We start from the raw sequence: 27,740 nt of genomic DNA, 5'->3' as shown, positions 1-27,740 counted from the left end.
TAAATTATCTTTATTGTTTGCAGTAAACCTCAGGCTCAATTTACCTCAAGCTTTTGAGTGTCAGGGGCCTATATGCCTATACTTTAACTGTGTAGACTAAAATCTTTCCTTTTTATCGCTTAGGATTCAGAAAAGGCCAACAAAATTTTAGTTAGAAATTACAGGTTTATTTTTATATTTTGATAGATACAATAGACAAAATAAAAATAAAACAGGTAGGCATATCGGTATTTGTGACTATACACACACACAGACACACACACATAAAAACTAATATTGGAAATCACATGAAGAAAAAGCATAGTGAGATGTTTTGAAACCAAGGTTGGACTTGAACAGATTTCATGAAATACAACTGAAGGCTTTTCTTAAGTGTCTACATAATGTTCAAAATATCATGACCAATCTTCTATATCCCATTTGAAAAATCAGGAAGGTAGGTTTCAAAACATGATCCCTGGTTGTTTTACCAGAAATTTAAAAAATGATAATCTTATTTCCTTATAGACAACTACTCATAATACTGTGTTCTAGGTCTTCTTTTGTTAAGGAGTACAATAAACATAGGATGAGCAAACCACTGTAACACAGAGAATGCAACAGTATAAAAATACTGATGCACACATTTTAAACAAAACCAGAACACCAAGCCTGAAAATAAAATAAGCCAAAGTTGTTGGAATACTGATACAATGAGTATATCCTAAGGAATTGTAAATATCAGTACACCATTCCCTACTAGACTAGGTAAAATGTCTGACCATTTTGTAAGGTCAACCTCTAAAATTTTATAGCGTGCCTTTTTCTTTTCTTTGTTCTACCTTTCTTCTCTGTCTAATCCTAAGGCTGCAAGTGGACACCCCCAGGAACTGCTTAGTGTATCTGGGGTCTCCAAGACTACCTCTAGGTTCTAATTAGTTAGAAAGACTCATGGGACTCAGAATATAGTCACATTCATGTCTATAATTATTACAGTGAAAAGATAGAAAGCAAAATCAGCAAGGGTTTTGAAAAGGCACATGGGCAAAGGCTGGGGGAAATCAAGCACAAGATTCCAGAGTCTCTCCCAGTAGAGTCACACAGGACACGCTTAATTCCCCCAGCAACTGAACTGTGACAACATAACATGTAGGAAATGTTGTCTAAACCAAGGAAACTCATTAGAGACTGAGTGCCCAGGTTTTGTATTGGGAGGCTGGTCATGTTGACATCCTCTGCCTATCATGTATCAAATTCAGACTCCTAGAAGAAAGCATGTGTTTAACATAAACTACAATGTTTATACAAACAGCTTAGGTATACTGAGCCTCTTGTAGGAGTCAGGATTCTGAGAACTCTCCTGAAATCTAAATTCCCATATGCCAGTCCAGGCATTATAAAAGCAGGCCTTTCAAAGGTTAGCAGTCAGTCCTGCTATGTTAACTTTATTCTGCACATTTACTGACAACCTCACAGGAATAATCGATATAAGACAATTTCGGATTCAAGAAGACTCTTCCAATTCAGAAAAATGCATTTTTTAAAAGACAATTTAATAAAGAATCTGCTGCCTAAGGAATGGTTAATGAATCCATGTCAATAAATTGCCATGTCTATTTTGATCCTTACTAGTTTTACTGACAAATGAAATGAAAAAATATATTTCCTTTGTCTAAAGGAAAACTCAGTTTGGTCTTAATGAACCTGAACCCTGGTACCCTTAACATAAAGAGGCTCTTTCAGTATTGCTAGCAGCAAAGACTATACGCACATCACAATTAATTAGAAATGGAACTTCATATGACTACATATAATTTAAGCAAAAATAAACAATTGATGATCACTTGCCATTAATAGTTTGGATGTGAACTTTAGAATTAAAAGGTAAAGGAGGCATTATAATGTCATGTTTATGAAGATAATTTTCTTCAGCTAATATTTTGGGGATGCAAGAGGAAACTTCATTTTGTTGTTCTCGCCACTTGAGTATATTCTCTGCCAATTCTTCCGTCTCAGCCACCAAAATATCCATCTTTGCTAAAGCCTTGCTCTGTGTAACATTAGAAAGACATGGAAAATATAGGAAGAATTTATATGCCTGTCATCATTATATCATAAATGGTTATAATACCAAAAGCTAACATCTGATCTTTTTCCTATCCCTCTAAGGCAAAGTCTCCTTAAAATCCTGTTATAATTCTCTTTGAGTTTACCTCTCCTTTATCTTCAGTTAGTCACCTCAATGCAGATAAACCTCAAATCTCTTCCTAAAATTCAATCTCCTATTTCAGTCTATTGGAAACCTTCATTGGAATGTACAGTCAATATCCTAAATTCAATTTACCTGCAGTTCAACTAACACTGATTAAACATCTACTATATGTGCAAGATGTCAAAAAAAACCTCATTAACTTCTTTTTTTTTAAAATTAATTTATTCATTTAATTCCCTCCCCTCCCCCGGTTGTCTGTTCTCTGTGTCTATTTGCTGCGTCTTGTTTCTTTGTCCGCTTCTGTTGTCGTCAGCGGCATGGGAAGTGTGGGCGGCGCCATTCCTGGGCAGGCTGCACTTTCTTTCGTGCTGGGCGGCTCTCCTTACTGGGCACACTCCTTGCGCATGGGGCTCCCCTACGAGGGGAACACCCCTTCGTGGCAGGGCACTCCTTGCGCGCATCAGCACTGTGCATGGGCCAGCTCCACACGGGTTAAGGAGGCCGGGGGTTTGAACTGCAGACCTCCCATGTGGTAGACGGACGCCCTAACCACTGGGCCAAGTCCGTTTCCCCTCATTAACTTCTTTAACCTATACTTGATCCTACTCACCCAGGCTAGAAAATCAGCCATGTGTCCCCTACCCAAATAGTAGTCAAGTTCTAGAAATTTTACCTCCAAAATCTCTCTAAAATCTATAGAATCCTTTGTATTCCTGCTTAATCTCTTTTTCTGAATGAGTATAATTATTCTCCAAGTTTCTCTGCCTTTGGTTTCACTGCCTTGTCCCCTAATGCAGAGATTCTCAAACTTTTACGGTGCACAGAAATTACCCGAGGAGCTTGTTAAAACGTAGATTATGATTTTGAAGGTGTAGGATAAAAGAAGTCTGCAACTCTGAATTTCTAACAAGATCCCAGGGGACACTAATGCTCTCTGCTACTCTCAGTAGCAAGGCTCAGTCTAATATGTTCAATATTTTTCTCCATGATTACATTACATTTCTCATCATGTCACTCCACTGTGCCCTTCACTAAAAACAAGCATTCAGTGGCTCCCCAGTACTCAGCAAAATTTTAACTCCTTAGTCTGGTTTTTCAAGGCATTTCATAAACTAGTCCTGAGCTACTTTTCCCCTCGATCCCTTTGTGCAACAGCCAAAGTGGAGTACTATTCTTTCTCTCAACTACCTGCACTCTCTGATTTTCATGTCTTAACTCACACTGTTGCTTTTGGCTGAATTATTTTTCTTTCTGATGTGTGTGGAAATTCCACTAATTCTTCAAGATTTAACTCACAACTAAGTCCTCAATAAGACTTTACTGAAGTCTTTTGACCCTACACCCAATCCTTCAAAACTAGAAGTAATCAGTCCATTTTCTTTATAGTTCTCTGCTGTACTTGTAAGTACCCATGTATAGCTTTCTCACCCAACTTTTAAGAATTTTGAGGACAGAGATTGGTCATATCTGTCTCCCACAATAGCCCCTTGTACAGTGACAATAACACATATTTATTAAATATTGGAATAAAAGAACATAAAAAGACTTCTAAAGAAAAGTAATATATAAAAAAAGAGGCATCTTGATTTTTAAAACAATCAACTCATAATATTAGCCATCAAAAAGTTAAACAAGATCACATATTTGAGATTCTTGAATAAAAGAATCACAGATAGCTTAAATTTATATGTAAAAGAACAACATATAGGTGAAATTTAAAATTCCCAGAAAGCAATGGACAAAAGGAACTCTTTCTCTTCATCATAGCTATAATTTTTAAAAAGCAAAGTAAAGGATTTTCTTTCTGGTTTATGTATCAGTATTAATAATAATGTTAACAGATATAAGCACTGATATATAATGAATAGCTTAAAATACTGTTACAAGGGCTATTGAGGTATTTATATACTATTATTACTCACCATGTTCATTAGATTTTCATCTAAATGAGGGATATTTCTAATTGTTTCAAGGTGGGTTTCTAATCTCTCAATGAAAGTCACTGCCAACTCCAGCAAATAAAGCATGTATCTGGAAGAGGAAGAAAAAGTCAACTTTTTTTTTTAGTTTATTTTGTGTTCCCTCTCTTTTCCTTTAATTAGATCTTGTAGTTTGAGATACAAGATTTACAATCCACCCAATGACTGAATAACCATCTTTCTGTATTCACAGAAATATTAGCAATAAAAAATGTCCTTCTCTTTCACTTTAAACAGGTGCTAACTTATCATCCAAATAGAAAAATGAGGGAAGTGGATTTGGCTCAACTGATAGAGTGTCCGACTACCACATGGGAGGTTCAGGGTTCAAACCCAGGGCCTCCTGACCCGTGTGGTGAGCTGGCCACATACAGTGCTGATGTGTACAAGAAGTGCCACGCAGGGGAGACCCACATGCAAAGAGTATACCCCATAAGGAGAGCTGCCCAGTGTGAAAAAGTACAGCCTGCTCAGGAGTGGCACCACACACATGGAGAGCTGACGCAGCAAAAAGAGACACAGATTCCTGGTGCCACTAAAAAATCCAGGTAGACACAGAAGAACACCCAGTGAATGGGCAGAGAGCAGACAATGGAAGAGGGGGAGGGGAGAGAAATTAAAAAAAAAATCTTTAAAAAAAACCAAATAGAAAAATGGAAAGAGACAACATTAACCATGTCTGGAATCCAATCTGTTATTTTTTTTTTTAAGATTTTTTTTTCTCTCTCCCCCCACCCTCCTCAGTTGTCTGCTTTCTCTGTTCATTTGCTGTGTGTTCTGTGTCCACTTGTATTCTTGTCAGCAGCACCCGGAATCTGTGCTCTTTTTGTTGCATCTTCTTGCTGCGTCAGTTCTCAGTGTGTGCGGCACCATTCCTGGGCAGGCTGCACTTTCTTTCGCACTGGGTGGCTCTCCTTACGGAGTGCACTCCTTGCACGTGGGGCTCCCCTATGTGGGGGACACCCCTGCGTGGCATGGCACTCCTTGCGTGCATCAGCACTGCATGTGGGCCAGCTTCACATGGGTCAAGGAGGCCCTGAGTTTGAACCCTGGACCTCCCATGTGGTAGGAGGTGGATGCCCTATCTGTTGGGCCAAATCTGTTTCCCCAACCTGTTATTAGACAAACCTCAAAGTTAATAATTTTCTTATATAAGTAAAGAAATGTGGCTAGATAAAACCTCATTCCATTTCATTCTACTAGTTCTCAGTGAAGAGGAAAGACAATAAGGATAAATATACTCCTCAGAAAGAGTCTACAGATAAAACTATTTTGCATCTTTGCATTTGCAAACTGCTTTAAAATCATTAATCAGTTCTTTGATGTATATAATATCTATATTAGTGAAAGTCTACTGTACTGAGTAGACACTGAATATATTCACACAAATGGGATTTTGCATATCTATTATTTTACTGTAAAGTAAAAAATCTGACACTTAAGCCACTGATTTGCAGGTCAGCTAGCGAGGCATTGGCAGAGAAAGTGAGCCATCAAATTCTCAGTTCCCTGCTTCTTTATTTATAATACCCTTCATTGTCAACTTGATACTTTCAATACTCCTAAGAGGAAGAAGGCATCACCATTCAATGGACTGAGAAACTGAGGCAAAAATTTAAATCTTGGGAAGTGGATATGGCTCAAGTGACTGGACTCCACCTATCACATGGGATGTCTGTGGTTTGGTTCCCAGTGACTCCTAAAAAGACAGCGAGCTGGCATGACAGGCAGGTGTGGCAAGGTGATACAATAAGAGACACAAGGAGAAAAACATAATGAGAGACACAACAAGGCAGGGAGCAGAGGTTCCTGGTGCCTCCTAAAGAGGACAAGCAGGATGGTGAGCTGGTGCGATGAGCAGGAGCGGCAAGCTGACATGGCAAGGTGACTTAACAAGAGACATAAGAGGAAAAAAGTAATGCGAGACACACCAAAGCACAGAACGGAGGTGGCTTAAGTGATTAGGCTGCTCCCTTCCACATTGGAGGTCCCAGGTTCAGTTCCCGGTGCCTCCTAAAAAAGAAACAAAAGAAGATGAACAGGGGAAGTGGATTTGGCCCAACAGATAGGGCGTCCGCCTACCACATGGGAGGTCCAAGGTTCAAACCCAGGGCTTCCTGGCCGGTGTGGTGAGCTGGCCCACGCGCAGTGCTGATGCGCGCAAGGAGTGCCATGCCACACAGGGTGACCCCCACGTAGGGGAGCCCAACATGCAAGGAGAGCGCCCCGTACAGAGAGCTCCCAGTGTGAAAAAAGTGCAGCCTGCCCAGGAATGGCACTACTCGCATGGAGAGCTAACGCAGCAAGATGATGCAACAAAAAGAGACACAGATTCTGGGTGCCGCAGATAAAAATACAAGTGGACACAGAAGAACACACAGCAAATGGACACAGAGAGCAGACAACTGGGGTGGGGTAGGGGGAAGGGGAGAGAAATAAATAAAAAATAAATCTTAAAGAAAAAAAAAAAAAGATGAACAGACCCAGTAAGTGCAAAACAATGAGAGGGTGAGGAGAGATAAAAAAAAAATTTTTTTAATTACATCTTTTGCCCCAAGTTGTGAGGCACAGGAAACAGAAGAGATGAGATGACAACCTAAGTTTTCTCTCCCTTAGGTTGACATTGTTTTCATCTGTCTCCATTTTCCCAATATTCTACATATAGTCAACATTAATTTAACAATAAATTTACTTCATGGAAAACAATTGAATCATAATAAAAACAATTTTTACCTATATTGATATGTTATAAATCTAATTTCTTTAATTAAAGTCATAATTTATAATTCCCAGAATACAATGGACAAAAGGAATTCCTTGGCGGCGGACTTGGCCCAGTGGTTAGGGCGTCCGTCTACCACATGGGAGGTCCGTGGTTCAAACCCCGGGCCTCCTTGACCTGTGTGGAGCTGGCCCATGCGCAGTGCTGATGCGTACAAGGAGTGCCCTGCCACGCAGTGGTGTCCCTGCATAGGGGAGCCCCACGTGCAAGAAGTGCGCCCTGTAAGGAGAGCCACCAGCGTAAAGAAAGTGCAGCCTGCCAAGGAACAGCGCCGCACACACGGAGAGCTGACACAGCAAGATGACGCAACAAAAAAAGAAACACAGATTCCTGTGCCACTGACAACAACAGAAGCGGACAAAGAAGACGCAGCAAATAGACACAGAAAACAGACAATGGGGGGGGAGGGGAGAGAACTAAATAAAAACAAACAAACAAAAAACAAAAGGAACTCCTCCTCAACATAGCCATAATTTTTAAAAAGCAAAGTAAAGGATTTTTTCTTTATGCTTTAATGTATCAGTATTAATAATGTTAACAGATATAATCACTGATATAGTATATAATGAATTATGTTACAAAGGAGCTACTAATTTAAATAAAAATTAGCCTTAATGTACATGAGTGTCTCTGTTCATTTCTATTATTCAGTCTAACCTGTGATAATCAGCTTCAATAGGCAAGTTTTCCTGGCACATGGGTTTCATTAGTCTCTGCCTGAGGGACCTCTTCTCCTTTAGCACTGCTTCCAAATGATTGTTCATGCTTTGCAGGATATGACACTTCTGATCTACATAAACCAGAAACAATAATTATAGTTCGCATTAGGACAAATAACTTTCGATCACTAATCACTTCTTTGCTTTGGTTTGACACTACCAGTCAAAAATTAATCCTACCATTTACTTCCTAAATTCTCTTCTTTGCTATCTAGTTTCAGGAGTTCAAATTCCAGTTTCATGTTCAACTACTTTCTCTTACTTTTCCTACTGGCATTTTCAATATGAAATTATTTCTCTGTGTTTCTCAACACTAACTTCCATTGAGTTTTTATAGACAGAGCCATTCCTCTTTACATGAAGTCTCTGCTCCCATGGGAAAAAGAGAAAACAAACAACAAGCAAATGAGAAAACCAACTCAGGGGAGCTGATGTGTTTCAGTGGTTGAACGATGGTGCCCCACTCATGAGGTCCTGGGTTCAATCCCTGGCCAAAGTACCTCAAAAAAAAAAAAAAAAATTTAGACTACTACTTTTTTTCCATCTATGTCATTATTCATTCATTTGAAATAGTTGGGTTTACGTGTTTTAGTCTCTAATCAATTTTGTTTTACTTCCATTGTTTTATTTTTTTACTATATAAATCACTAATAAGGTTCCATAGTCAAAACTATACAAAAAGCTATCCTCAGAGATGTTACTCACTCTCTTATCCCTTCCTCTTGTTTCTTTTTGCAGAAACAAGCAAATAAATACACCCACCACACATTTATATTTCTCCTCCTTTCTTACAGAAAAGGTAACATACCTTTTTGCACTTTGATCTTCTCCTGTAACGATATATCCTGGTAATCACTAATCAATTCATAGGGATCTTCATTCTGCAGAGTACTCTGTTCTGTGACTGTACTGAAGTTTATTCAACTAATTTCCTATGCATGATTATTGTGGTTGTTTCCAGTATTTTGCAATTACAAACAATGCTACAATCAAGGAAATTGTGCATATATATTTTCATATTATTAAGGCATATGTATCTTCAGAGTCGATTCCTAGGAATGGGATTCCTAGCTGAGTCAAAGAACAAATGTACATTCAAATACCGCTAAGGCATATGAATGTGTTCAAATGTGCTCAAGTATTTATGTGTTCCAATAAATAAAACACATCTTTTAAAAAAAGAGCTGAAATTTCAATAATTACCCATTTAACCAAACCACTTACCTAAAAAGAAAGGATGAACAACATCTGCTGTATCTTTTTCTAGTTTCAGGAGTTCAAATTCCAAGTTTTTCTACATTAGGAACAAAAATAACATTTAGCTCACTCAAAAAGTAGCCTGAAGGAAAATTTTAAACTCTGATAAAATATATGGCCTTTAACCCAGGAATATTTAAAGGGGATGGCCAGATGATCTGTTATGAGAACACAGGGGATTTCATTCAAAATGAAACTTTTCATTTTGATGTTTAAGCCCTGCTCCTGCTATTGTTGCTACTATACTAACTACTACTACTACTACTACTACATATAAACACCTACCTACTGTGCACCAGACTCACTTCTAAGTGCAAGGATATTGCTGATGCGTGAACCAATTAAAATTATTTTCATGAGCTAGAAGTGAAAGTAAAAAGTCCAACATAATTTACCTGGTAGATTTCAGCCTGCATGTTTGTGATCTGATGTAGTCTCGTGAAGTTCACAAAGCAAGAAGCTGATTTCTTAGATACATTTAACATCTCCTATTGATAAATAAATGAACAGAGAAAGCAGCAGTATGTCACAAAAGTTTCCGTATGCATTAGAATAGTACGTCCATGGTTCTAAAATATGAGGATATAGTATAAACACCAAAGCCCCTGAACATGAAATACAGAGCAAAACAGTAGCAGTCTATAATCTCTATTTTTTTTAAAAAAAGATTTATTTATTTATTTACTTCCCTTCCCCCCTGCCCCGGTTGTCTGTTCTGTATCTATTTGCTGTGTGTTCTTCTTTGTCTTCTTCTGTTGTTGTCAGTGGCATGGTGTGTTTTTTTGCTGTATCATCTTGTTGTGTCAGCTCTCTGTGTGTGCGGCACCATTCCTGGGCAGGCTGTAATTTCTTTCGCGCTCGGAGGCTCTTCTTATGGGGTACGCTCCTTGCACATGGGGCTCCCCTACACTCCTTGCGCATATCAGCACTGCGCATGGGCCAGCTGCACACGGGTCAAGGAGGCCGGGGGTTTGAACCGTGGACCTCCCATGTGGTAGACGGACGCCCTAACCACTGGGCCAAAGTCCATTTCCCCCAATCCCTATTTTTAAAATATTCTTTACAACAAATCATATTAGTCCAAATATTTTAAAAATTAGATAAACAAATAAAACTTGACGACTTTACTATTTCCTAAAGCATTTGCACCAAGGATACCTTTATCAGATGATTCTAATGCTGAGATAGTTGGAGAATTACTTCTACCCTTTCAAATGACAGAGACTTTTGATCTTCCTGGGGAAAAAAACAAACATTCCCTACCCTGCCCTCCCTCCCCCAAGAAACCATTTATCTGATTCATTAAAGACCTCTATTGTCTACAAGTTATTTATACTGTCTCTGTTTTACACATCACTCTTGGTAGAGAAATGTTTATACCCAGACATAATTTTTCTCCTAAAAAGGCTACCCTAGGGGGATTGCAACTGTGGCCTAAAATGGACTTATTATTCTAGTATAGAAGAACTTGTAACACTGACACAAAGGCAGTGGTCACCAGAATTTCTGAGAGGAGGGAGAGGGAAGAATAGGTGTAACATGGGACATTTTTGGGACAATGGAATTGTTCTGCATAACGCTGCAATGATGGATACAGTCCATTATACATTTTGTCGAAACCTATAAAATTGTGTGGTACAAAGTGTAACCATAATATTAGCTATTGACCATGGTTAGTAGCAATACTTCAATATGTGTCATCAATTGTAACAAATGTACCATACTAAGGAAAGAATTTATTAATGGGGAAAGTGTGTTTGTGAGGAGGTATATGGGAATCCCCTGTATTTTTGATGTAACATTATGTAATCTAAAGCTTCTTTAAAAATGAAAAAAAAAGAAAAAAGGCTATCCCTTCTTTTTTATCTTTTCATTCTATTATTCTCTGTTACACTGTCTTCCCATGCTTTTCCTAAATTGCAGGTCATCTCAGAGTAAGATTATTATCTTGTTCATCCCTTGGCTTATTTAAAAAATTTCTGTAACCTCCTCTTCTTCTCTAGAATATTAGCATAGGAAAGAACTTTTGAGATCATACAGGCCAGGGATTAGCAAACCCTAGGTCCATGAACCAAATACCAAATGCAGCCCGCTGACTGTTTTTGTCAAGCTAAGGTTGATTTTTATATTTTTTAATTGTTGAAAAAAATTTTTTGTGATACTTGAAAATTATATGAAATTTACATTTCAGGGTCTGAAAAAGAAGTTTCATTGGAACACTTCTCATTCCAATTGAACAGCCTCTCTCATTCATTTATATATTATCTCCAGCTGCTTTTGCATTATATTTGCAACTGTATGGCCCACAAAGTCTCAGATATTTACTTTCTGGACCTTTATAGGAAGTTTGCTGACCCCGGATAATCAATTTTACAAACATTTATACAAGTAGGCAATGGAAGATACAAGGATGAATGATACAAGTTCCTGCCCTCAAGAAGCTCATGGGGAGAAAAAGCCATTCTAGACAGAGCAAAATATTACAATTGTTCCATGACTGTCAGTTATTATTCACATATATGTGAGAAGGGGAAGATGAGGCTAGATCTTTAGGGAACAAGATCGAGAGGGCTATGCCAAGTAATCATAATGTAGAAAATGGGAGTAAATGGAAGTTTTCTGGTATAGAAGTAACATGATCACATATAATACATATTTTAGAAATTTAAATAGGGGTAGTATGGAAGATAAAACAAATACAGAGCCAGGAGCTGGGAGGAGAAGGGAGGGAGGAATGACTTTAACAAATATGGGGTGTCCATTTGGGGTGATAAAAGAATTCTGGAACTAGTTAGTGGTGATGGTTGTACAACATTGTGAATGTACTCAATGCTACTGAATTGTGTGTATTTCACTACAATTGGAAAAACAAAATAAAACCTGGTAACCACCCAAATCAGAGCAAAACAAAACAAAACAGGGGAGTGGCTGTGGCTCAAGCAGTTGAGCACCCATTTCCCACATGGGAGGTCCCGGGTTCAGGTCCTTTGCCTCCTAAAGAAGACAGACAAGCATCGAGCAGACATCAAGCAAAAACAAGGAGCAAGACAATGAGCAAACAACAAGTAGACCAGCAAAAACAAGAGAGGAGGGAGTGGCTGTGGCTCAAGCAGTTGGGCACCACCTCCCACATGGGAGGTCCTGGCTTCAGTTCCCAGAGCCTCCGAAAGAGAGAGAGAAAAAAACTAAAATAAAAAACCAAGCGGACAATGAACAAAAACAAGCAGAAAGTGAGTACAAACAATGAGCAAAAAACCCAAAACCAAACAAAAAAAACAAAACAAGCAAAGAGATGAAGGAGCCACGGAGGAGGGGGAAATCTGCAAAAATAAAGACTTCTGAAAGCTTCAATAGAGAAGCAATACATTATGTACAAGGGAGCCTTAATCAGATAAAGTACCAATTTCTCATTGGAAACCATGGAGGCAAAAAGGCAGTGGGATGGCATATTTAAAAGTGTTGAAAGCAAAAAACTGCCAGGGAAGCAGATTTGGCTCAATGGATAGAGCATATGCCCACCACATGGGAGGTACAGGGTTCAAACCCAAGGTCTCCTGGCTGGTGTAGTGAGCTGGCCCATGTGCAGTGCTGATGTATGCAAGGATGTCCCCCATGTAGGGGAGCCCCGTGTGCAAGGAGTGTACCCCATAAGGAGGGTCACCCTGTGCGAAAAAAGTGCAGTTTGCCCAGGAGTGACGCAGCACACACAGAGAGCTGACATAGCAAGATGACACAACAAAGAGACACAGATTCCTGGTGGTGCTGACAAGAATACAAGTGGACACAGAAGAACACACAGCGAATGGACACAGAGAGCAGAAAATGGGGGAGGGAGGCGGAAGGGGAGGAAACCCCAAAAAAACTGCCAACTGAAAATCTATACCCAGCAAAACTGTTTCAAAAATGAGGGTGGGATTAAGACATTCCCAGATAAACAAAAGATAAGGGAGTTTCTTCTTACTAGACTTGTCCTAAAAGAGAAGCTAAAAAGAGTTCTGTAGGTTGAAAGGAAAGGACACTAGACACAAGATCAAAGCTCCACAAAGAATCTAAGATGTCTAGTGAAGGTACCAACATGGATAAATATAAATGCCAGTACTATTGTATTTTTGTTTTTTAACTCCACTTTTTACTTCCTACAGAATCTAAAAGGCAGGTGCATAGAATGCAAAGATAAATCAGTTTTTATTATTTTTGTAACTGTCTATGTTTTAAAATATTTCTAAATAAAACGTTAGAAAAAAAGGAAAGGAAGGTAGAGATATACATTTCTGTGAAGATGCAACTGACAAATCCTTGTTGATATGGGGAGTAAGGGATAAAAGTTGAGTCAAAACCAACTCTCACGATTCTGTTTTAGGTGATCGAGCAGACAGTTATGCCATTCACTGAGGTAGGTAACAAGATATTTTACTTACTGCTGGCAAATTTGAGCACCAGGGAAGTTAAGTATTAGTCCAACTTCAGACTGCCAATGTGTTAATATGTCAGGGCTGAAATCAGAACACATCTAGGCCATTGCTTTTTTTTTTTTTTTTAAAGATTTATCCTAACCCTCCATTGTCTGCTCTCTGCGTCCGTTCATTCACTGTGTGTTCTTCTGTGTCTGCTTGTATTCTCATTAGGTCTCCAGGAACTGATCCTGGGACCTTCCAGAGTGGGAGAGAGGCAATCATTCTCTTGTGCCACCTCAGCTCCCTGTTCTGCTACATCTTATTATTGTCTCTCCTCTGTGTTTTTTGTTGCATCATCTTGCTGTGCCAGCTCTCTGCGTCGGCCGGCAGTCCTGCATGGGGCAGCACTCCTGCATGTGCCGGCACTCTGTGTGGGCTGGCACCCTGCATGGGCCAGCTTGCCTTCACCAGGAGGCCCTGGGCATCGAACCCTGGACCTCCTATATGGTAGATGGGAGCCCAACTGCTTGAGCCACATCTGTTTCCCTAGTCCTTTGCTTTTTTATCATATCAACCTGACTCTTACTTTTCTTTTTGCTCTCTTTGGCAGAAAGTAAATGAAAGTAAAACATCTCCCATTTCACAGTATTACCAACTCACTTTCTATCCCTCCATGTATATACACTAATCTCAGGGGCATATTTGGTAAACTGTTGGGTTCAACAACAGCTTAGCCAAGGATATGCAAGAAAAACCAGAGGGAAAATAAGTGTGTTCAACAAGTGGAGAGCCAAAAAGGAGAAAGGAAAGAGCAGCCAAATCCCATAATAAATAGGAAGTCTATATATTTGAGGTTTGCAATCTATGGACATCCTTTCTTCATACTGAATTCTAGCTGAGGTACATTAAAAGGGAGGCAGTATATCTGAGAAGTTAACAGCAGAGGCTCTAAAGCTGGAGAGCAGGCACAGAGGAGGGCAGGACACAGGCTGAGAAAACAGAACTTCCTAAATTTTTTGTAGGTTCAAATGCTCATCTTATGCATTAACAACAGAGGGTGCCTTGATTAAAGACTCCATGACTCACTCAAGCTTGCTGGAAAAATAGCTAGGATGTAAAGCCACTAAAGCCTAGGAAGCGGCACAAAGCAAAGCAAATGCCCCATCATTCAATGGAAAGTTAATCTTAATTTTCTTCCATCCAATCACTCTCTAATGGATAGATCGAAACAGAATGTAGCCTAAATAAGCTATGTTTTCTATAAGAGTTGTATGAAATTTTCGGCATCATTCTTAATTTTTAATGCATGTGGGATGTTCACTAAAAGAATGAACTGTTTATAGGGATCATATAACAAATCATTTTCAAAGACTATGTTTTCATATGTAAAGTTTTCATAAAGTAGGATCAACTACAAATCTGTAAATAGTTCCCTCATTGGGTCTAGCTGTGCAGTATGATCCCAAGATGATCTTAAGGAGTTACAGAGTACCAGATTTTACCTGCAGGCAAAACAAGTAACTATCTAATTAGTGTTACTTGAGAGACACTAAGAAGACCACCCCTCTGAAAATAATCATCACCCCCAAAAGAACTCACCCCTCAATGCCTAATATTCTCTCACTGGTGACTTTGGTTTAGGTGTTTCTATTGCCTACCAATACTTAAGTTCCAAATGTCCACAAAATTTTACTTTGTGACAGGAGAACTGGACAATACAAGTGAGAGCACTAAGGAACTTGGTAGGAAAAAACACAGGAGAGAAATGAGAAGAATTCAGATGGGGTGCTGTGGTTGGGTTTTGCCTATTTTCCAACATATTCATTACTACCCCCTTGCTTTTCCCAGAAAAACCATAAGGTCTGGTTACCAGGTCTTCAAGTAATCTGGAGTTCAGCAGAAATTTAACACTGCCAAGATATCATTTATCACACTTCATCTTAGAGTTAATTCAATGTGTTGAGAAGGGAGAGCTCAGGGATCTAATTCCACCTCACTAGTTGCGAGGCCTTGGACAAGTTCCTTGATCTCTTTAAGCCTGAGTTTCTTTATTTTAAAAGTACAAAGTATAAGTCTCTAATGACTCTTGTAAGTATAAAAAAATTGAATATTTCCATAAAATTTTTAAAAGCGGTTGTAAATGTTTTTTAAAAGATTTAGATTACTAATTATCCCGCCTCCCCCCCCCATTGTTTGCATTCACTATCTCCTCTGTTCCTGTTGTGTGCACATCCTTTTTTTTTTTTTAGGAAGCACCACAACCAAACCCAGGACCTCCCTTGTGGGAGGGAGGTACCCAATGGCTTCAGCCACCTCTGCTCCCTCCCTAAATTTTCCATCCTGTAATACTAATCTCTGCAGATTATTTTACCTTTTAACTTTTCTCAGTTTCCATTTTAGTGGAATTCCTCAACTGCTTATCTCCAAAATTCTTTCCCTTCTTCCACTCATTCACAAAGCCCTTAATCCCATTTCTCCCATCCCCTTATCACATCTGCTACCTCATATTTCCAATTTCTCCCTCTACTGCTTCCTTCCCCTCAGCCATCCCCTTGGGTTCTTCTTGTCCAAACTAAAATTGCCATCCCTTGGGTTAATAATCTCTCATCGCCATCTCAAATTTAATCTCTTCTTCCATTCATTTTGCAAGGTCTTTCAATCCTTTTTCACTTTTTTTTTTTTTGAGGTACCTGGGTCCAGGGCTTGAACCTGAGACCTCGTATGTGGGAAACTGGTGCTCAATCGCTGAGCCACCCTGGCTACCCCTTCTTTCAATTCTTTTTCGCCAATAGTGTATTGTTTTTTGTTTGTGAGTTCTTTTGCCTTTAAAGATGTTTCCTTCCTCTGGCGCTGTCCTGCATCTTGCGCCTCCCGCCCCAAATATGCTTCACTACTTCCCACAAAAGAGCGCTGTTCGGGAATGCTCGTTTAAACTAACTACACGTACTTCCCAATCAGGTCGCCCAGGACAATCTAGATTCTACAGGCGATATGATGAAAAAAGGCGGGGAAACAACGGTCTATTTTATCTCCCACAAACTGGCCTGGAGACAGTTGAAACACCGTCTACGAGAAACACCACCTACTCCAGAGAGTCGCTTTCGAAAAATCCACGGCAGAACGGTCACTGCAGTTGCCTGGAAAGGGCTCCATCCACTATGAGTACCGCCTTCAGCCTGTCCTCCTCCCCCCTCCCGCAGCCAGCATCACCACCTATAGCCGCCTTCTGTTGCCACCGTGAGCACCCTCTTGATAACATCATCGCTGCTTCCACACACCTGAGTGACCAGACCCGAAGCTAGGAAACGGCCCAGCAGTAGCCCGGCAGCGTTTGGAGCCGACACCGGGTCCCAAGGGGTTCGCTGCAGCCATAGCACCCACCGATCTTCCGTAGTGGGGCGGGGCGCGAGCAGCACGCAGGCGAAGGCGCGGCGCGGCGCGGCGCGGCGCGATGACATCACAGGGCGTTTCCTCCCGGGCCGAAGCCCGGGGAGCGCATCCCTCTTGAGCGCGGTTCGCGCGTTTTCCTCTGCTGAGCTGTTGTGAACTGAAGGGAAGTAGCCGAAACCAGGACTCCCAGATACTCTATAGGCTCCAGCGGCGCCTGGCCCCGGAAGAGCTGCAAAAGCGACAGTGCCTGGTGATCGGGCTGTCTGTCCTTCCCATTCTTGCCACTCGTGGGCTCGTCCCCAGGATCCAGATATCAGCGGGGGGTGGCATGTGGCTTATGAGATCCATCCGGGAGTCCGCCGGGGTGGCCGGGAGCCGGATCAGGTGGTGATATCTGCGCTTCCTTCCAGCAGAGACCTGAGTCGCGGCGCTAGGATGGGAAACAGTGCCTCCGCGCTCATGTGGAAACGGCGCAGAAAACGGGTGTCTTTCAGCTCAAGGATCGTGGGCTGACTGAGGTGAGACTGGGAGGGATCCGACCAGGGAATTTAAAGGGAGCAAGACGGTGGGGGCAGTGAAGTTAATCTATGAGGGTTGTCGTTTTGTCCCACGTTTGAACCGTTTCTCCAGGTCCCTTCAGAGTTGCAAAAGCTGACGAGCAATCTCAGGACTATCGACTTGTCCAACAACAAGATCGAGAGCCTGCCGCCTATGCTGATAGGGAAGTTCACTCTGCTGAAGAGCCTCTCCCTGAACAACAACAAACTGAGTATGGCTTCTACGCCTGGGAATCTTTGCTAGTGTTCCGCTGTTAGGAAGGGTGGTTTTCTCTTACAAGCTGATTTTGTTATGAAACCGTTCAGAGAGCTTAAGATGCAGGAGAATGTGAGAACTCTTGAAGCTTTCTCCCTCTTGTAATTTCATACACATCTCCTCTGGGGGTATAAATGATTGGTTCTGGGTCAAGTTGGACTTGAAAGGCAAGAATGGTCTCTGAGATGTAAACAGAGCCATCCAATTTGGAAGGGGGTATAGACTGGGAAGGGGAGGCCCTAAATTCCACAAAATTGCTGTTGGATTGTGCCAATCCCATTATATATATATAATGCTCTCCTGCATTTTGATGGCACCCTCACCTCTCACCTTCTGAAGACACACTGGTAAAATGAAGTACTTAAAAATGGCACACTTGAGAATACTACATATATTACCAAGAGCAAAGCGGGCTGCCATTTTCTTTAGAAACTTCATCAAGGTACTTTACAGCAGTGTCCAATTGAGATATTTAAAATTTTTTCTTTGCCAGCTGTTCTGCCTGATGAGTTATGCAATCTGAAAAAACTAGAGACACTAAGCCTAAACAACAATCACCTGATGGAGCTGCCATCTACCTTTGGGCAACTCTCTGCCCTCAAGACCCTGAGCCTCTCCGGGAACCAACTCCGAGCACTACCACCCCAACTTTGTAGCCTCCGGCACCTGGATGTCGTAGATCTATCTAAGAACCAGATTCGGAGTATACCTGACATAGTGGGGGAGCTGCAGGTCATCGAACTCAACCTCAATCAGAACCAGGTCCAGAGCTTAAGTTTTTTCCTAAAGCATATGTGTGGGTATACGGTCACCTGAATAACCCCTTGTTCCCTAAACTGTAAGCATGGAGATCCGAGTGTCAGAGGCTAGATGAGAGGGGTACTCCATAGACTGGAATAATGTCAAAGCCCAAAGTGCCATGGAGTTAGGTTGGGACACTGGGTGTATGTTGTGTAACTAATTTTTGGAAGGTGGGATGGTTAACAAGTGAGATAATTGCAACATTTAAAATTACTGTCTTCATGAATCTTGAAGAGTTCTTTAGATCTGCTTTGAATATGCCTTGAATCATCTAGCAAGGAGCCATGACAGGAGGATAGAGTGAAAAAGAGGCTTAATCTCATAGGCTCTTTTTTGGACATCAGAGGTAATTCAGTTATTTTCTGACTTCAAACATGTGCCCTGCTTTTGCTGAAAAACTGTCCATAGATTTTTCTGGAGGCAGCCTATTTCATTGCTGGACAGCTTTAACTGTAGTATTTGTTTCTATTACTTGAAAGTCTTTGGTTTATCTATCTGGAGTAACAATCTTGGTCTAAGCATAAGGCACAAATGATGAAACATTAAGCAGAGTAGACTGAGTGGCCTTTAATTTTTCTAGAGTCTGTCTCTAGGTCCGTATAGTACAGTACAGTACAGTAGCCACTAGCCACATGAGGCTATTAAAATTGAAATTCATTAAAATTAGATAAACAGTTCCTTGGTCACAGCCATGTATTTCTAGGGCTCACTTAGCTGCATGTAGCTAGTGGCTACTGTATTGTACAACACAGATACAGAACATTTCTTTCATTGTAAAGAGTTTTATTGAACAACACTGTTCTAGGTTGTAAAAGGTAAGTGCATCATTTATGGAGAACTTATTTAAGGAAAATAAAACTATAGTTTTTCAGTTATATGTTCAAGTCTACTTTAGATGAAGGCACTTTGCAAACTATAAAACAATGTAAATATCAGGCATTGTGGAATACCAAAATCTTGCCTTGTATAGGTCATTTTTTTGCAAGTAGTTTCCCTAAAATGCTTATGTCTTTATAATAATGCCAATTTATTTTCATTTTGAGAAAAGGGAAGCATAAGTAGCCTCCAATCATGAAAACTATAGTGACTTTACGTTATGATGAAATTCAGTCTTTGAGGAGATCCATCTTTTTTCCTAAGTTAAAGTGGGCACTGTTGTGTGTTCTTGAGCTTTTTGGGGGGTGTAGGGTAGTCAGTCAAGCCACAATTATTGAGCATTACCACATTTAGCTCTGTTGAAGCCTTAATCAATGGGCCTGACTTTAGAATAACCAGGACTTCTTAAAATAGATGCTAGGCCCCACACTCATAATTTCTGATTTAGTAGGTGTGTTCTAGGGTCTGAAAACTTGATTTCTAACACTTTCACAACTGCTGGTCTGGAGATGACACTTTGAAAACCACTCATCTAGACTGAGATGATATTAGGCAGTCAGTGGCATTTTGTGATTTGCAGCGTTTATAGGGCAAAAAAGGTGAAAGAGTCAAAGATGACTGCTCAGTATTGAGCTTGAGAGCCTAAAGTAACAAAAATAATACTGAGAAAGAACACGTTGAGTTTATGATGGTGAGTCAACCAAATAGAAATGTTTTACTGAAAGATGGAGGCACAAAAAGAATTTTCAAGGAAGGGATAGTATAGTCAAATGCACATGACTGGCAGTGAAGTGGTCAGTGTGTATGCACACATAAATGATTGGCAGTACATGTACCAAAATGTTTATGGTAGTTATTTCTGGGTGATGGGATTATAGGTAACTTTTTTTCTTTAAACTTGTGTGATTTTAAAATTTTCTATAATGAACAGTAAGTGATTTTATTAGCAGAAAACTTTGTTCCAAAAGTCACTGGTAATCTTCAAAAAATAATTTTAGTGGAGGAGTAGTGACAGAAGCCAGATAACCAGAGACTTCTGGAGTGAGTAGGTGGTGAGAAAATGGAGGTGGTAAAAGAAAAGAGAGAACTAGGACAAATAGTGAGTCAAGTAAGGGTGGTTGTGTTTTTTATTTTAATTTAGTAAAAAGTAGCCTTTACAGTGCTTGTGCTTTTTTTTAATACATTAAAAAACTTTTTTTTTAAAGATATAGATTACATAAATATTACATAAAAAATAGAGGGGATTCCCATATGCCCCACTCTTTACCCCTTCCACACTTTTTTTTCCTTTGTCTAAAGACAGCTGTATTAGCTAGCCAAAGGGGTGCTGATGCAAAATACAAGAACCACACTTTCTTTATATCAATGATACAAGTTCTTCCATTCCTAGAGTAATAAGAGGTCTATAATAGTATAATAATGTCTACTCCAGTCCATTGTTCATTCCCCATCTTGAGGATTTGGGGTTGATGATGCTCACTCTTTTTAACTGAGAGGGGCTTAGATCCTGTGGGACAGATAGATGCAACTGTCTTGCTTGCAGTTGCAGACACTCTGTTCTTTGGGATGGTTTTGTCTATCATCATCTTCTTGTTAGTTGTCCTGGGTGGTCCAATAAATTGTAGAGTAGGTGTTGCAACTCTGTTGAGATTCAGGGCCCAATTGGCACATGGATGGGCCAAAGATTTAAGTCTCTTAGACATACACCTATCAAGTATAGTACTAATTATAGGTTCAAATAGAAGGGTTATGCTTTTTCTGTTGTTCTTTTTCTTCAATAGATATCTCAGATCTCGGTGAAGGTATCTTGCTGTCCTCGCCTCAAAGTTCTTCGCCTGGAAGAGAATTGCCTTGAGCTCAGTATGCTTCCACGGAGTATCCTCAGTGATTCCCAGATCTGTCTGCTTGCTGTGGAAGGCAATCTTTTTGAAATAAAAAACCTTCGAGAACTGGAAGGCTATGATAAGGTATGTCGAGTATTCGTGCCCATCAATATTTCTAGTCACTGCCCCAGAGAAAAGAATGGTGAAGTAATCCACATGAATGTTCATGGCTAATGTAAACAGAATTTGTTCTCCCCCACTTTGGAAGTTGGTTCTAAGAATCAGCTAAATGTGAGTGCACTGTGACAGGATGACATTTCCCTAGATGGCTTAGTGTAAAACATCTTTTGTCTTTTGACAGGTTCCTATTTTAATTTTTTTTAAAGTTATGGAAATAGGATCCTAGAATAGGATTTTGTAGGAAACGAAGGTCCATATCCAATATAAACCAAAATGAAAAAAAAAAATCATATAAAAACGTAAGTAACAAATATTTTGGCCTAGTTTTGCCTGTGCCAAAATACCAAACATTTATGTTCTTCTTTCATGATTATAGTACATGGAGAGGTTTACGGCCACCAAGAAGAAGTTTGCATGATGTTCTCCAGGAGTATGGGAACCTTACAGGACACTGACTTGGAACCTTTGTTGGAATCTGGCTGAATCAGAGGTTCCTGTCATAGATAAGGATATCTGCAATACGGAGGTGATACTACAGGATATATTTCACTCAGTGATCTTTTCCCTTTTCAGGGCTCACCGTAAATAAGCTAAAAGGGATAGGAAGAGCTAGGACGAGCCCTCCATTTTGAGCTATGGATAGAGCACTGGACAATGTTGATCTTTAAAACCATCATTAGTTTGGCTTGAAGAAACCAGTTGCTATTTATATGGTGAGGGGGTGCTGCCTGCTGCCTGGTAACAGAATAGTTCCACACCTCAGCTTTCATTAGTTTCAACATGTGAGCATTCATAAAGTCAACTGCCATTCCACCCGTGTTAATACTTAATATTTTTATGAAATTCAAATAGTTTGTAAGAGGGTTCCATGGTTAATCTAAGGATTTATGATTTTATTCCAGTCCATCAGTTCAATGTTTATCCTTAGCATTTAGGATGTATATGACTGTCTTGATTTAAAGTGTGCTTTGTCAGAGAAGCACCAACACAACATTGAGAGATGATCCCTAAGGCTGCAGTAGCAAATTCTTTACTATTGCAGGTGCCTTATTGGCTGAAACCGTATATGCAACACTTGTAAGATAAAAGGAATTTTAATAATCAAGATTTTCCTGAAGCTTTGTTACAAATAATGTTTTATTTCTGGTAACCTTTTTCCCATTTTGTATTTATAACACTACTGATCAAATTAGTTATCAAGAAACCATTGCGACAATATTTTAAAACAACCTATGTTTATCAAGTTTTTTCTGTCTGAGAGAATATACTAAATAAAGAATTTTTAAGGAACTTCGGCTGCAAACAAGGTTAATCCTTTGAAGGAAGAAGACAGAACTTTATCCTGTAAGTGGTCCTTTGTTCTTCTAAGTTTGAAGATAAACTGATTAGGAAGAAAGTTTCATGCTCTTGATCAGATTGTATGAGTAGTGAAATGCCTTCATGTGATGAGTGATAAACATTTTGCAGTACTGGAACCATGCTTAAGAGAATCTGAAGGTGGAATGATAGATGTTTTCGGATTGATACATAAACATTTAGAAAGCCATTACTTTTGTCATTTTCTGAAGTTTTATTTCAGCTATAGAGCTATTATTAACCATAGTTCTCGTTTTACAAACCTAGTTGAACTAGTAGGTGGAGCAATCACAAGAGCCTAGTATTTAATCTATGTGATGAAGTCTATCTAGCCTTAAATGTAGTCCAGGTATTCTTTTTCCTATGTTATTTCTGCTTCTCAAATTGGGGAGGGATAAGGGATGCCAGTTTATTGGTATCAGTTGAAGAATTCTGTTTATCATAAACTTTAATTCTTTATTTATCAAACTTATTGATCCTTTTAACTAAATGTTAGTACTTCACATCATACACCAGAACTTACACACTAACAATTTAAATATCCCATTTACTTGTTGACTGGAGTTTTAAAACTCTCTCCCACCCCTGTGATAATCAGTTAACCACCACCTGTCACAACTTGGACTCAGCCTTATTTCTAGGTATCCTTTTTTCTCTCTCATTTGCCTGCCTAGCCTTATCAGATTATTCTGTTCCTTAAATCTAGGGTGCATTGTCTTTCTCCTTTAACGGCTTTTACCTTGTTCACTCTCACTAACTATGCTCCTTTTTCTGCATCTAAGACCCTTCCCCATGTCTAAGCCAAATTAACTCCTTCCCCATTTGTTGTAGCAGTTTTCACATTCTATATCTTGTCTTTGCTAGAATGAGCGCCTTAAGGAAAGGGGTTATGTAAAGTAATAAGCCTAAAATTATAATGCACAAATATATAGACTTAAAATGAGTTATCATCCCATAATCTGGAGACCTAGATTCTAGTTGGGGCCACTAGCCCTAAGTCTCCTAAATTTTTTAGAGTGTGATTTAGAAGTCAGTTTAGTGAACTGAGTAAGATCATGGGTCAAAAAGATCCAGGTATGAATTCAAAGTCTATCATTTACTAGTTTTATTAATTATTAATTTAATTCATTTACTGTAATCTGTAATGTGGGGAAATACATCTTACCTCTCAGGTATGTTACAAGGATGTGGTGAAAAGATACATAAAAGCACTTAGCATAGGGAAGCGGATGTGGCTCAACTGAGAACATCTGCTTACCGCATGGAGGGTCCAGGGTTCAATACCCAGGGCCTCTTGACCCATATGGTAAGCTGGCCCACATGCAGTGCTGCCAAACGCAAGGAGTGCTATGCAATGTAGGGGGTCCCGCTTGGAGAGCTGCCCTGTATGAAAAACAAGCCAGCCCACCCAAGAGTGGTGCTGCACACAGCTGACACAGCAAGATGATGCAACATAAAAGAGATGCAGTTTCCCAGTGCCGCCTCACAATGCAAACAGACGCAGAAGAACACACAGCGAATGTACAAGGAAGCAGAAAACGGGGGGGGGGGGGAATAAATAAAATCTTTAAAAAAAAAAACACTTAGCATAGAGGAAGCACTAAAATGGTGCGATTTATTGCATCCATAAGATGAAAGTAAAATTTAGCAAGTTGTACGGAAATAAATAGAAGGCTCAGGGCACACGCTACATTAAAAAGAATGATAAACAAATGACCAGAGAATAAGGAACCTGGCTATGAATCTGAGAAATAATAAATCTGATTAGGAATTCAATTGGAGTAACTAAGAAAATTTAGAGAAGCTAATTCTAAATTGCAATTGAGTATAGGATGGCTGGGAAACAAGTTTAAGTTAAGGGGAGATTCATAATCCATATGTGTGTGACATGTAAAGATCCAGAGTAGAAACAGGATAAAGTAAAACTGAAGTGAAAAAAAAAAAAAAGCTACTGGGGACAAAGATTGTTGTCATTGTAAGACTGGAAACCTAAAAAGGGGTTATTAATTTATAAAATTCATTGGGGATACTGTGTAACTTCTTAGTCATAGTTTGACAACTCAACTTGCAATGACATTCTTCTAAATGAATAGAAACCATTCATTTATAAACTATTTCTTAGAGCCATACTTGGAATGACTGACTTGATTTTGTGGCCTTTCTATACCATTAAAAATGGTATTAAAATTAGAGGATTAATCTGAGAATACTTTCTTTGGATAAAGCATGTAGGTTATTAGCAAAGATATACAAGGATAACACCCACATTTTTTTCACATACTCAAGCTGTCTGGATCCACTCCCGTATAGACCCTAAACAGAACATTAAAAAGCCTGGCATATGTGTCAGAAATAGTAAACCAGCAATTTTCTTGGAATGGTTCAAGGTGTAAGTCATAATTAGCAGAGTAGATTCCTAGCTTTTAATTACCATAATTTCTCTGGCCTTTATACTTCTTTATTCATAATTAGGTCTCATCTTGTGATTTTGATGATTGTAACACTTGGCAAAAAGGAAAGTGTTCTAAATATTAAGCCAAAAGAATGAATTGGGCTTTAAGATACTTTATATCAACCCAAAGTAATAACAATAAAAGTTAATATTTAACTTAATGACTACTTACTAAGTCCTAAGTACCAATGTAAGTGTTCTTTGTTATTTAATCTAACAACTCTGTGAAGTAGGTATGCCACCCCCAGTATGCCCCCAATGATTTGAGATTAGGAAGGTATCCCAGAAAGGTATTATGCTCAAGGGTCATACAACTGGTAAATGACTGAACCCAGGTGGTCACACTGCAGAGCTTGTGTTCTTAAACTACTTGAGCTTACTACCTGTCAAAAGTACTGTAAACAAGTTTCCAGACAATATTATAGGAGAAAATCAGAAAAAGGCTTTAAATCTAGTTCTAGTGCATTATGGGCCTAATACATTCACTTTATATAGAGGCCTTTTTATATCCTCTCCCATCTTCTTTTCCAGTAAGCAAAAGCTTTGGAAAAGTTTGTAACTTTGGGGGTCCATGGATGGGCTCTCAAGGCTTTCATGATTCTCATTTGTATATGATGATTATAGGCCTGTTTTTCTGGGAAGAGAGGCTGTGTTTTTTATCAAATTCACAGAGAACCTTGACTCAAAAAGATCTCCACTCTAGAGAGAGCAGCTATCATTTATTAAGCTCTTACATTTGCTAGGCTATGTCAATTCCATGGGATAGGAATTATTAATCCCCATTTTACATACAAGGAAACTGAGGCACAGAAATGGGCTTGGTTACTTAGCCAGTAAGTGGCAGAGCTGAAGTGTAAATCCAGATGATGTGGTACTTTAAAGCTTCTAACCAATGAACTAATAGTAGGGGAAGGATATCGATATCCTCAGGATAATACGCAAAAGAGAAAAAAAGGAAATTACACTTTTAATCATTAAAGGCCAAGCTACTTGTTCTGGCTTAGAGCATTTCTATTATGGAGAACATGAGTCTCACTTTAAAAAAAATATTTTCCTTTTCAGCCTTTGAAAATTCCCATGTTAACTATTTCTTCTCCAGTAAGTGGGTTATAGTTATTACTCATAAACATTATCCTTGCATTTGCTAGTATATTTAAGTGTAAGTGAATAGAAGACTAATAATAATGGTTTTAAAATGAGCCTCATAAAAAAATCACTAAGAGAAGCCCTGTCAATATTTTCAATAAAAATGGGAAAAGTGTTAAAGGCAGCATTCCATTGGAATGCTTCTTGATTTATGGACTTTCGCTTTATTCATTTTGCAGGCACTCTTCAAATTGTTGAATCAGAGCTGATAAAATTGTTGCCCCCAAAGAATAGTCCAAGGAACATGTTAACTATTTGAAAGAACAATTCCATTGGTTAGTTATAAATTTTAATTAAGGATCAAGCAGTGGTTATTGGTCAAACCGGTCCATATTAATAGCTATGAAGTGCAGATGCCGATTTTTAAATAAAGGTGACAAATACTGATCAAATTCCCGTAATACTGTTCAGGATCGAAATAAATGTGATCTAGACATGGTTCAATACATAAGCTAAGAGAATAACAGTGCAATCATCAATAATTACACCAAAGACATAATTTCCCAAATTACTTTTAGTTAAACAATAAATTCTAGCTTTTTTTAAAAAAAAGTCTCAAGCCCAAAGCAATCTAATTATTTTTCTACCTGAGATAAAAGTAAGTTTCTTTTTTCCTATCTAAACATAATTCTTGGCATTGAGGTAAATCTGAATTCACTTGATATACTGTGTAAAACTTTTCTAAAAAGTTTTAAGCCCAGCTCAAGAGAGAAACATGCTGTACATACATATTTACATATTTTTTCTTCAAAAACTAGGACAAATTTTTGAGGGTGTAGACCTGTAATAGGAACATGATACTACTAATATGAAAATAAAAAGCCATTCATTTATACAAAGTGTTCTTGCATGGTGAATATGAAATGGGATCACAGAACCTATGTACACACATAAATCACTTAGAGTTCAGAAATTAAGCTCACTATAAGAAAACTCATTCTTTACCTCATTTTGGAGCAGAGGTTGCAGAGTTGTGATATACAACAAAAATATTGCATGTAAACGCTCCAAAGCTAAACATTTAGCCTAAATTGGCAATAACTGCAACTTAAATTAAAAATTAAGCCCAACTACATCTTTCCTGTGACTATGCAACTTTTGCTTCCAGGCCTGCAGGTTTTTACTGAGGTAACAACTCCTTAGCTCTTCCTCTTTTCCCCCAAAACAAAAACAAAACAAACATTGCTACTTCCTTCTGGTTGTCTTTGGCAATGCTTCCAAATCTTGAAAGCAAGAGAACCTTCTAAAGTAAATGAGGATGAAAAACAACACCATATGTATACATGAAAACCACCTAAAGGGTTGAACTCAGAAGGAAAATACCAGAAGGAAGCAGTACAGTCCACCCTCAAGAGAAAGAGAGAAATTAAAGAAATGTGGAGGCTATTCTGGCCCTTCCTCTACATTATCTCCTCATTACAAGAGTGTGGGACCAAAATTTCAAACTCTGAGAAAGGTAGTGACTTTGAAGGAAGAGCTAGAAGAGTGAATAAATCATAAAGTACAGCAGGAACTTTAGCTGTCAATGAGTTTCTTTGCTCTGGCATTGGCAATGTCAATACGATCTTTGTTGGTGTCAGC

At 39.1% G+C, this 27,740-nt stretch overlaps 3 protein-coding genes across 3 annotated transcripts in view; 1 reads left to right on the top strand and 2 right to left on the bottom strand.

Annotated features, from left to right (window-relative positions):
- Positions 1-145: 145 nt before the first annotated feature.
- Positions 146-16,767, bottom strand: HAUS2 (HAUS augmin like complex subunit 2). Its single transcript, XM_004466699.4, has 6 exons — positions 16,601-16,767; positions 9,324-9,416; positions 8,896-8,965; positions 7,610-7,742; positions 4,114-4,222; positions 146-2,029 (listed from the first exon to the last, which is right to left on the bottom strand). The coding sequence occupies exons 2-6, from the start codon at positions 9,411-9,413 to the stop codon at positions 1,820-1,822; spliced, it is 612 nt and encodes a 203-aa protein (XP_004466756.2). The 5' UTR covers positions 9,414-9,416; positions 16,601-16,767; the 3' UTR covers positions 146-1,819.
- Positions 16,759-22,754, top strand: LRRC57 (leucine rich repeat containing 57). Its single transcript, XM_012528326.4, is given in 7 exon segments — positions 16,759-16,835; positions 17,126-17,157; positions 17,160-17,230; positions 17,343-17,481; positions 18,019-18,287; positions 20,984-21,169; positions 21,582-22,754. Coding segments are annotated over 7 exon segments (801 nt in total). The 5' UTR covers positions 16,759-16,773; the 3' UTR covers positions 21,624-22,754.
- SNAP23 (synaptosome associated protein 23) overlaps positions 22,325-27,740 on the bottom strand; it is a 33,715-nt gene continuing 28,299 nt past the window's right edge. Inside the window, exon 8 of the mRNA XM_004466697.4 lies at positions 22,325-27,740. Coding sequence (XP_004466754.1) covers positions 27,675-27,740 — 66 coding nt within the window. The 3' untranslated portion in view covers positions 22,325-27,674.

Source organism: Dasypus novemcinctus, chromosome 3, assembly GCF_030445035.2.
Source record: "Dasypus novemcinctus isolate mDasNov1 chromosome 3, mDasNov1.1.hap2, whole genome shotgun sequence".
Classification (NCBI taxonomy): Eukaryota; Metazoa; Chordata; class Mammalia; order Cingulata; family Dasypodidae; genus Dasypus; species Dasypus novemcinctus.
This window is presented reverse-complemented; position numbering and strand designations above follow the sequence as displayed.